Genomic DNA, 11,179 nt, shown 5'->3' with positions numbered 1-11,179 from the left:
CCCACCCCCCCACCCCTTTTCCCTTAGCTTGCGGCTCCGTTCAAAGTTTTCTTCCTGCGATAAGGAGGCCGCCGTGGCCCTAGACTTTCCCCCTTGCAGTCAGCCTAGCCGGCTGCATCTCTTTTGACTGAATGGAGATGAAGTTGTTACGTGTGACGACATCTTGTTCGCTTTCAGAATAATTTTGTTCACTTCTGAAATGCTCTTGTCCCTCGCCTTCTTGCTGCTATAAAAAGTTGGGTTTTGTTTTGTTGTGTTTTGGTGGTTTTTTTCCCTAGAAATTCACTGATCGTATTCTGAAGTGATCGAGTTGTGTGGTGTTCCTCGTGTTTTAGTGCACTTTAAAGTCGCCTTAAGGGTCTCTCTTAGAGGAGGGAGGGTACACGCTCACCACTTTGTCAGCCGACAGGTGCTAATGTGCTAAATAAACCACCTAAGACTGGTATAAATTACTCTGGAGCTGTTGCCAGGATACACACACTACTTGCATACACAAGATAAAGTCCCTGGGTTTATAGTATCTAGATGATTCACTTCTGAAGGACAGTTGAAGGAAATAACAGCAAACAGCCCACGTGGCTTCTATGAGCAAAAACATTTTTATGCTGGGCAGCATGTTACCTGATGCAAATTTGTATAGGTTTGCTAAAGGGCCTTTAAACAAGCTAATTGTCGCACTAGGTTTCAGGAGAAAACACAGTGCTACAGAGGATTTTGGTCTAAATCAGAAAAGAAAAATATATTTTAATATGGATATTTATGTTGAATTTTGTCTTAACTGGCTTATTTTAGGGAATTATGTTTAAAGAAGATGGTTCTCCTGGACTTTCTGTAAGATACGAATTAAGTTGAGGATATGTTGGCTGGCGCGTGGGTGGTTGATTGTAAGAGGTGATGGAGATGTTTGTTTTGTTAAACTCAGTAAATATATCTTCCTGCCTTTTTCAGGTTCACTACTGTTAGAATCGAAGATAAATCCAAATACTGCATATCAAAAACAGCAGGCAAGTACTATTGCTAGGTGCTTCTTTTTTTTTCTGATTATTGATGCTGAGGAATTGTTTTATGCTCAAACTAATTGCATTTTTCAGGAAAAAAAGCAAAGCGGCATGGAATTGACAATGGTGTTTTTCACAGAGGGGAAAAAACTTTCTTAGAAGCCCATGGGTGCTATAGTACTTCACGTTCTAAAAATTAAAACGTGGGTCTCTTAAAAAAAACCCTTTTGGACTTCAGGCTTTGAAGAGAATATATGCTATTTGGATAAATATTGAATTCGTAACAGGAAAAATAGTTAGAAAAATATATATGTGTAACTTCGGTCTCCCATCCCAGGCTTTATGAAATAATTACTGAATTAGGAAGGAAAAACTTTGTGTGGCTCTGTTATAGCATATTTACTTCTTGAGTTCTTTCTCTGGAAATAACACAAAGAAACTTGTCTTTGTGGGACTTTTTATTGTTGCTGTTTAGTTTTTTTGTTTTGTTTTAAGCCTTGAAAACTTCTTCTCTCCTAAGTAAAGGGACTAGCCATGGTGAGACTTACTTGCATGGTTGCGTTTCCTGGGGGTGAGCCTTCTGCAAAACAAAGAAGTAAAACAGTTGGGAGCTGTGTTAATAGGTTGTTTTTGTTTAATCTACTAAAAAAATAGCTTACTAAATCTCTTTTGCTTTTATTGCTTTTTCCGTTTTCTGCATTAATTTTTGGTGTCTCTGCCTACATTGTGCTAATAGTTATTACTGGGGGTTTTCTGTCTGTTCCTTTGTTCTACAGTAGGTTTTCTGTTCCCTTTGTTCAGTGTTTTATACTGCTCTTCATCATTATGGTATCAAGAAGTGTTTCAGTAACTTTGTTCTTCCTAAACCATGAAGAGACAAATCTTCAAGGATTTTCTTTGTTTTGATTTTTTTTTTTTTTCCCCCCAATGGAAAGGTGGCAAGTTATGTTATGAGAATTTGAGGAGACGCTTTTGAGCACGGGTTGGCTGACTTTAGCTTAGGAGTGAGGCAGAGTCTCGGGCCTAGCTTTTCAGAAAGCTCATTAGATATTGGTGGTTTTAGTCAGGTGGATGATGGTAGGCTTTCTTTGGGCGGGCCATGCTGAGGAAGGAGGATGGTCTTTCTGGAGCTCTGCAGGATTCTGAAAGAGCCTTGAACTGCTTCCTGTTTAGCAGAGGAAATAATTACATAATGAAATACAAATGCAGATTACATTGTTGCAAAGTTTTAAATTGCTTCCTTTTGCAGCCTGTTTTCTAAAACTTCAAACAACTGATTATTTGAAAGCCTTCTTTACTTAATTGGTAGCAAAATTTCAAGTGACTTAAGTAGCTTTTGATGTCATTTTTCTTGTGGAAGTCTTTGTAGGTTGTAGTTTTGAAAGACTCGGGCTTATTTTGTTTGGCTTTTATTACTGATTCTAATGCTTTTGTGTCCTTGTGGCTGAAAGTGTTTGCTTCACTGTTCACTCTTTCGAAGAAGTTTGGGTTGGGTTCTTTTTTTGTGGTGGTGGTGTTTTTTAAGGAGAGTAATGATTGATGATTACCCGAGACAGGTTCTAGGTTTGTCTAACCTCTGAAAGTATACAGCTTTTAGTTGATGGAGCTTTTGTCCTCAAGTTTTACGTGTTTCCTTCTGAGTAGCGGAGCAAAAAGCAGACCTTAATGTAGCATTCCTGTGCTTTTCAATTTGTGAGATTTCAGTCTCGCCTTTAAAAGATTGTAGTATTCAAACCTGGGCATCTCAGGAGCAGATCCTTTTTAAAAATGGTGGAAAGATTTAGGCAAAATATTTTTTGGTTACGAAGAGATGAACAGAGGTGGGCTTTCCTCAGTGTCCCTACTTGAGCGTTGAAGTCTGTTGTGTAGGTAGCCTGAAGACTCAGGGGCTGTACTGATCTGCCCAGGGCAGATGCTGGTAGGTGGATAGCAGCGTGGAGGAGAGTGATCTTTTCCACTTGCCAGAGTTCAGTTGCAGATTTTCATTAAGGTGCTGCTCACCTTGGGTTTGGGGAAAGCCGCAAGGTGGTGTAGCTTGATGGAAAGGAAACATGCTCTGCCTACACATCTGTCTTCATAGAAATTACTTGAATGGACTTACAGAATAGCAGTCAATGAAATTGTGGCTTGCATACCATCATTCTGCAGAAAAATCCCACCCTGATTTTTAGTTGCTGTGCATCAGTCTATGATACTCAGTATTACACTGTTTGTGCTAAGTAGTGCTATAACGATTGACTAACCATAAGCAGGGCAGGCCTGCTAGCTGCCTTCTCAAATCATGTTTGTGGTCACAACCTTTTGTGCAGAACTGAATTCTGTGAAGGTGTTAGGCATACTATAATCATGAGCTCTTTCTCAAGAGAAACAGGACATAGGTGCAAGGCTGCTCAGCATACAACAGAAAAGAATCTCTAATTCCTTGTATGCAAAGAACATGAGAGCCTGAAGAGCTTTAGATCCCCCTGGATTTTGGGGCACAGGCTTTGAGAGTTACATACCTCCACTGGACTCCTCATATTGGCCAAAGGGCAGGGTCGGATGTGTCGTGGAGGCTCTAGCAGGAGCAGTTTAAAAAGTTGTTACCACACCCACGTGTTGTTCCACCCTCTGCTTGAGGTTACTGTTCCCTGGGAAAACAGGCAGAAGAGCATGTCTTCAGTGAGAAATCAGATGGATGTGTTCCTGTGATTTGTTCCTTCAGCCCAGTTACAAGGGTGGTGATTTTCAGTTGGGTGACTGTACAACCTCAAACTGCTACAGAAATCCTCACTGTGAACACTGCCTTCTGATGTTAACTCTGCTTTAGATGTGCTCTATCCATTTTCAGATCTGAGCTGAAGAATGTGTGTGAATACTGTCTTTTGCGCAGAGTTGCCATCGCTCATGTGACAACAGAGCAATTTGCTTCAGGCAGAATTGGAGTTAGTTGGGGCTGGGATTTAACACATTTCCAGGGGGATGTTAAAGCCAACCTGAGCAGTTGCCAGGGGGCTTCTTCACTCCTCTTTCACACCAGCATGAGTTTTCATGTTACTGTATGATGTAGGTTAGATGTAGGAAGCAATTCAGTTGAAATACCTCTTTTTGCTGGATTAATTTTTATTGGCATGTGTTCCCCTGTCTGGCTTGCTGTACAGCACGCTTCTGCTGGCATACGGCGGTTGGGGGTCCAGTGCAGGAACAACGAGAGGTGGAGGGGCAGACATTGTATGAACCAGTACCGGCACTGAAGAGGGCTTTGAACTACCCTCTTAGTTGTTCTGAATTAATCTCTTCTGTTGTTTGTCTTTATATTGTGTTTGAGTGAATTAAGGATCATTGCTGTTGCTCGTCAAAGGAGCAGCATTGTGGGTGAGAGCGGTAGTAGTCTCTTGTAGCAGCTAGGCCTGGAAGATGTCTCTCTGTGGTTTTCATGGGTTGTCTTAGGTCATGCAGGAAGTGTTCGCCAGATGAGTAGATTTGATATTCGTATTGGACAATTATTTTCTGGTGAAGCTCTCTTGTAGTCTTTCAGAATATTTTTGGAGAAACTTACATAACTTCTGCTTTGTGTGGGCAGTACAGATTGAAATGAGTACCATTCAGTAACTCAAGAATTCTCACAAAATTTTTGAATGCTGTCTCTATGGATGCACGTGGTCGTTTACATTACTGCACTATATCTCTCGCTTGAATCATTCTGGACTATGAATAGGAATTCTTCATGCATGTGTCCTTCTTTGTTCCCTGAGGCACCTCCGAGTCTCAGCTTACCTGGAGGTGTGTTGATTTGGAGTGTCAGGGTGTCTGTGAGTTCACAGAACATCTCAACATAAACATTTCAGATTTTGAGTTCCGTAACAGCCATAAAATTGTACTTAAGAATTCTTACTTTTTTTATCAGTCTCTAAAAGAGAACCAGATCAGGGAGCTGATCAGACTTTTCAGTGCCTGCAGTTGGCACTTATTATTTTTCTCTTGAAGCCCAGTTCAACTGCTCACTCTAAAATGGTACACTGTAAACAGAGATTCAGCTGTCTGTGGGCTGGAGATGAGGGTGGACAGCTGTAAGCAAAACCCCTGTCAACTGTATGACGCTGTACCATTTGTGCACGTGAATCAGAGCCCAAAAGCAGGGAGACTACCTATTAATATTTGTGACAGTAGGACAATACTGCAAGTGTAGTATAGGGAACTGTGGTATAAACAGCATTAAAACCATAGTGCAATGACCTCAGTTCTTTCCAGAATGGGAGAACTTTGTTTCTTTAAGCAATGTGTAAAAATGAGAAATAAAAGAAAAATTGAGTTTGTGTGAATGCTGTTGTTTTCAGTGTGGCCTGTGATTATGTTTTGGGAGAAGGAAGCTGACCTATTGGTCAGCATTTGTCAACAGTGTTGCTGGAAGAAAAGGTATCATAGATGTTAAGACGTTAAGCTAAGCTTTAAAAAAAAAAAAAAGCAAAGGCAAAACCCTTAAAACATGCAACTACATATGAATATTGAGGGATTGAGATTACTGTAGAAATGAACTGAAGAATTAATGCCGTATCGGCGATGCTGATTTTCATTCGTGTTCCAGAGTGATAATTGTAGCAGCTGGTAAGTTGTGTTTGTTGAGACAGACGTGTGTTTTTCAGATAGCTGTGCTGATGGAAGAGTTTACCTACTGTCCCATGCCAGCTGCTTGTCAGCAGTCCTGTCCCAAACACTAGTTTCCTCACATCTACCAGTGGAAATACTTATGAGTGCTCCTTTTGTGTTAACAAAGGTCTGTTTAAATCATCTAAACTAACCTGATTTTGATCAAAAATGAATAAGGACTGCTGACTGACAGTAGGTTCAAGAGTAGCAATGATTTTGTCCCTCTGTCTTTGGCGGATACAGGGGGGGGTGTGACTGAATAGTCGTATGATACCATGTCATGTCATGGCTTGGCTTTTTAGCGTAGTGAACACCTTACAGATAGTAATCAATCGGCTTCATCGTTTCCTGTCGCTTGGTACACAAAGGGAACCAAGAAGTACTTTTGGTGTGAAGATATGAGGGGGCAATGGCAGCATCTGTTTCTTCGTTAAGTATGTTGGGCATCTGTAAGACAGTCAGATACTTGTTTGAGTTCAGTTGCTAAGCTTGAAGATACCACTTTGAATGTTTTGTGTACCATAAAAGTGATGCATAAGGTAAAGACGTACAAGCCTTGATAAGTTGTGCAGTGATTACTGACCTTTGTAAATGCAGAAAGTAAATTACCTTATTGACCATTAAGCAAGGGCTTGGTGGTGTTTTAAAAAAAAAAAAAAAAAAAAAAGGGGAGAGGTAACAGTTCCAGAAGGTCAATGAACTTGGCAGAATGTTGAACTCTTTTGCTGGAGCTTATCAAGTGTACTGTAAAGTTAGCAGAGAGCTGTTCAGTTTGAACATTTTACATAAAGATGAGGTTAATGTATGCTGAACTGTGTACTTGAATGTCAAAGCACAGGCTTACGTTCCTTACACTACAGCAGCAAGTGTCCTAATCAAACCTCATAAAAATACATTTCTAGTCTGTTTGGAAATTCCAGTGAATCTTCCAGATACACTGTGCAAGTGCACAAATTGAATTGATAGAGGCAATAGTAGCAGAGGGGAAAAAAAAAAAAACAACCTGCTCAAGTGAAAATGTGGAAAATGTGTTGGCAAGATGTTTGTAACTTCAGTAAGGACTTAGGAGTTTTCTATTATTCAGGCTGTTACGTCTTTTAATTCAGAAAAGAATATTTTAACATTAGTTAAGCATGATTTTTCACATTGCTAAGGCTGTATTAAGCCCTTTCTGAGGAGGAAACACTGTAATCTTGGTTGTTTGTTTCTATTTCATTAAATATGAAAATACTTATATTGTAGGTTTTCTTAATCTCCTACAATGTATGCATTCCCTTTTCGAGACTGTTTGCTCAGAAGTATCTTGCAGAAAAATGCCATGATATGTATTTTGCATATGAAAAACAGTATATTTAAATACATAATATGTAAAGTGGTGGTCATAAAACAGCAAAAAAAGAAAGATAATATCCCTTGTGGCAGAACAGGTGATTTAATATTTTAGTGTCTTATGTTCTTTTTTGACAAGTGTAACTTTAAAATTATTTGTTCTTTAGACATGTGACTTAATGGAATACGTATTACTATGCGGTGTAGACCTGTTTCAGAAACAATGTTTTGGTTTTGTCTTAAACAGGACACCCTGATTGTTTGGTCAGAAGCAGAAAACTACGATTTAGCACTGAGTTTTCAAGAAAAAGCTGGCTGTGATGAAATTTGGGAAAAAATCTGCCAGGTACAGTTAACTAATTATTCCGTTTCTTCCAGATGTTTTAGTGTCTTCTATAACTTCATGTATTTGTGCTGTAATTTTTAAACCTACTTGTAAAATAAATACATGTGTCATTATTTTCTGTGGCTTTTCTGTGTAAGATCTTAAGTTGCCACTATTTAGAACACTAGTTGTTTTCGTAATTGAATTCCACACTTTTGAAAAATCAATGTAATGACGAAACTCAGGTGTCAGGCATTTTAGGGGTCAGTTGTTTGTATCAAAAAGGGGAATAGCGGAGTACCACGTTTTAATTGTCCTTCTCCCTGGCAGCCTTAGGAAGCTGTCTTGTTGGCGTGTGGTGGGACTGAGGATGTGTTGGAATGCATAAGGAGCTAGATAGTTCGCTGTGAGAGACGCAGAGGTGGCCTTGCTATGTGAGCTCAAAAATGTCAGCGATATTTTTGTCATCATACCTGGGTTTTTTTGAATATCTGCGTCTTACGGGTATTTTGATCCTCATTGTTTTATTACAAATCACTTTAGATTTTATACGTTCAACTCTGGAAGTAACAAGTCAATGGAGTTGCACCTGTGTGTACTTAAAAGAAGAAACCTGGGGTTTCATACTTGGAATTTATCACAACCTTCTCGGATTTTGAAATGATGCCACGTAAAGCTGTTAACTAAAGAAACAGAACTCAAATTTCCTAGCAGTTTTCTTTGAACTAGCTAGGCAATGTAGATGCATTCCTAATCTTAGCACGTGTGGGGGTATAATGTCTTCTCAGCAAGTTCTGAAGTACTGTTGTTGAAAGGAACCAATCCTAGTAACTGCAAGTATATGCATTTAATAAATAGCCTGGGTTTTAGGTTGGTTCTAAATTAGGGCTGAGCTGACAACCAGTCTGAGAGGGAGGTCTTCATGTCATCAGACAATATAAACCTTTAGCCTTAGGCTCTTTCATCAGATTCCAGAACTCTTCCTGCGTAACGTGATCCTTTGTGATGCTCTTAGGGTGTGTTGATTTGATTTTTTGACAAACATACTGTGGAGGATAACGGTAGTGACTGTAGAATTTAGAGGCAGCAAACTTAGACCTCTGCAGGGCTAGACGTTTTCCAAGCAACTGAAGGTATAAAGGTGTTTACTACGCACATGTTATTTAAGTTATTGACCTGATTATTTTTATGTATGTTTTGGGATGAGACAGTAATTGTGTGCACTCTGTTCTTAGGTTCAAGGTAAGGATCCTTCAGTGGAAGTCACCCAGGACCTTATTGAGTCAGAAGAGGAACACATAGAAGAAATGCCTGAAACTAGTCCTTTGATTGACCTTCCTACTTGTGAACTCAACAAACTTGAAGAGATTGCTGACCTAGTTACCTCTGTTCTCTCCTCACCCATCCGTAGAGAAAAGCTAGCGCTGGCCTTGGAGAATGAAGGCTATATTAAAAAACTACTACAGCTTTTCCAAGTCTGTGAGAATTTAGAGAACACCGAAGGCTTACATCATTTGTATGAAATTATTAGAGGAATTTTGTTCCTCAACAAAGCAACTCTGTTTGAGGTGATGTTTTCTGATGAGTGTATTATGGATGTTGTTGGATGCCTTGAGTATGATCCTTCTTTGGCTCAGCCAAAACGGCACAGGGAGTTCTTGACCAAAACAGCAAAATTTAAGGAGGTTATTCCTATAACAGACTCTGAACTCAGGCAAAAAATCCACCAGACTTACAGGGTACAGTATATTCAGGACATCATCTTGCCGACACCATCTGTTTTTGAAGAGAATTTTCTTTCTACCCTCACTTCCTTTATTTTCTTCAACAAAGTTGAGATTGTCAGTATGTTGCAGGTAAGTGCTTTTTAATACGGCATAGATGGATTATGTATAGATACCTCTAGCTGTAGTTTCGAAATTGATTCCGGCTCCTTAAGACTATGTAAGTTAATCATACATGCTTTCATTTACATAATGTTTTGAATGCTTCCACTTGTTTCTGATACCTTTTGTTTCTTATTTTAAAAATTACAGATTTCAGGTGTGTATTTTACTTTTTTTAATGGGTTGTAAACAGTTAAAGGTTCATCTTGATTGACAAGCAACATAAACATTTTGAGCTGGTTTTGTATAGACGTTTAGGGAACAAGCAACTTTTTGTATTATACATCAGGGACATTTGTGACATCTTCATAACAAATTCTGAATCGGTGGTTCAAAAGAGCATGTTCAGAACCGTTCCTGTTATACTTCTGTTACTTTATGGTACTAATTTCAAATGTTCTTGTTGCAGTATAAAGTAATTCTTTTTCTTTTTTCTTCATACTGATACACAAAAGTAATAATTGACCAACATGTTACCATGTCAAAAGACTTACTGAATACTTTGTAGTCAGGAGCAGGCTTAAAAGTAGTTGAGTGTGACACCCAAGCTGGACTGTGGAAGGAGCCTTGGTGAAGAGCTGTGTGTGAACTTCATGACATTTGGAGTATTTTCAGATTTTCAGTTCATATTTTGTTGTGCAAACGAATGGATACCAAAGTGGTTTTATTCTGTTTCTGATATACATCCTTAGAAAAATGGTACGTTTGTGTAGAATAGAACATCAGAAACCTGTTGGTTTGTTTTGAGTGTGGATAGTCTCTGTGAAATAGGAAGATGTGTCAAGTTGAAGGAGAGAGCAGTAAAATTGTGGGAGGAGAGAGGCACTGGGGAGGTAACATTGCCATAAGGAAGATTTCTAAAGAATGCAATAGATAACAGGGAAAAATCAGAACTATGGAACTGCATGGATAAGCTTTTGGACTTCTTTCTAGTTTGATTAAATAGCAGGAAGAAACTAAAAAGTAAATCCCATTTGCAAAGTTAATGGCTTTATATTAAATAAATCTTTCTCTTTTTTATTCTTTTCCATATATTACTTTTCTAAAACTAAATTAAATTCAGTATCGTTCTCCTGAGGCCGCAGTCCGGCTTCCATTTAGAGGTTTTTAACTTTGTAAACGTCTTGGTTTTTTCATTTAAGTTTTACTGTACTGAATGTTTAATTGTGCCTTAACAGAAAACTTACGATTTGCTGTTACCTCTGGTACTCTTTTGCTACTCTCAGTCACTGCCATCTTTGCTGCAGTAGAGAGAGTATGTGGCACATTAGGTTTGCCTATCTGTTTTAAATACTGTAATTGAGACATGCATGTTGATTTACAAATAATGTTGATGTTATATGTCATTTGAGCTGCCTTGAGAGTTACAAACTACGAAGAAAGCACACATGGAAAAGATGTTACTGATAGCACGCTTGAGGAAAATTACATGGTAGTGTGGACCTCAGGTTCAGGACTGTGTTTTCAGTCCCCTGGTGTAAATCAGCTTTTTGTTGTGGCACAAGAACTCTAAAGCTTCTTTGGGTTTGGTGAACACATTAGAAGTCTTGTTACCCTAAGTACACCGGCAAAGCTCCCTAGGAGAATGCAGTTTATAGGAGTAACAGATTGTGTTTGCTACGGCAGTAAAGCTCCTTTCTACGTGCTGTGAAGCAGTAGATCCCAGTGCTGCTATTGGTGAAGTGCAGTCACATGGGAAACGGAGCGAGCATGGAAAACAAGCCGAGGTCCTTCCTGTGCTTTAGGACATCAGGACTACACTGTGTGGCAGCCTTATACAAGCAAGAGTTCTTTCTGTTGCCGAGTGTTCTGTAGTAGGGATTTTCTAGTCTATCTGTTGTTGATTGTGGTACGTTTGTGTTGTGGTTTTTTGGGGTTTTTTTTTAACAGGCTTAATTAAGGTGTTAAAGCCAGCAAAGCTTAGAATAAGCTACTAAGTCTGTGTGTGTTGCACTATCTCTGATGTTGATTCCAGGTATCATTTGTATGTAAAGCACTTCTCTTCCCATGTCTTA

At 39.1% G+C, this 11,179-nt stretch overlaps 1 protein-coding gene across 1 annotated transcript in view; it reads left to right on the top strand.

The window, feature by feature from the left end:
- Positions 1-856: 856 nt before the first annotated feature.
- Positions 857-11,179, top strand: part of SMEK2 (SMEK homolog 2, suppressor of mek1 (Dictyostelium)) — a 21,791-nt gene continuing 11,468 nt past the window's right edge. The window contains exons 1-4 of the mRNA XM_009886069.1: positions 857-884; positions 949-1,004; positions 7,201-7,299; positions 8,514-9,134. Coding sequence (XP_009884371.1) covers positions 857-884; positions 949-1,004; positions 7,201-7,299; positions 8,514-9,134 — 804 coding nt within the window. The remainder of the gene's footprint in view (positions 885-948; positions 1,005-7,200; positions 7,300-8,513; positions 9,135-11,179) is intronic.

The sequence above is a fragment of the Charadrius vociferus genome, unplaced genomic scaffold (genome assembly GCF_000708025.1).
Source record: "Charadrius vociferus isolate BGI_N301 unplaced genomic scaffold, ASM70802v2 scaffold455, whole genome shotgun sequence".
Taxonomy (NCBI): Eukaryota; Metazoa; Chordata; class Aves; order Charadriiformes; family Charadriidae; genus Charadrius; species Charadrius vociferus.
This window is presented reverse-complemented; position numbering and strand designations above follow the sequence as displayed.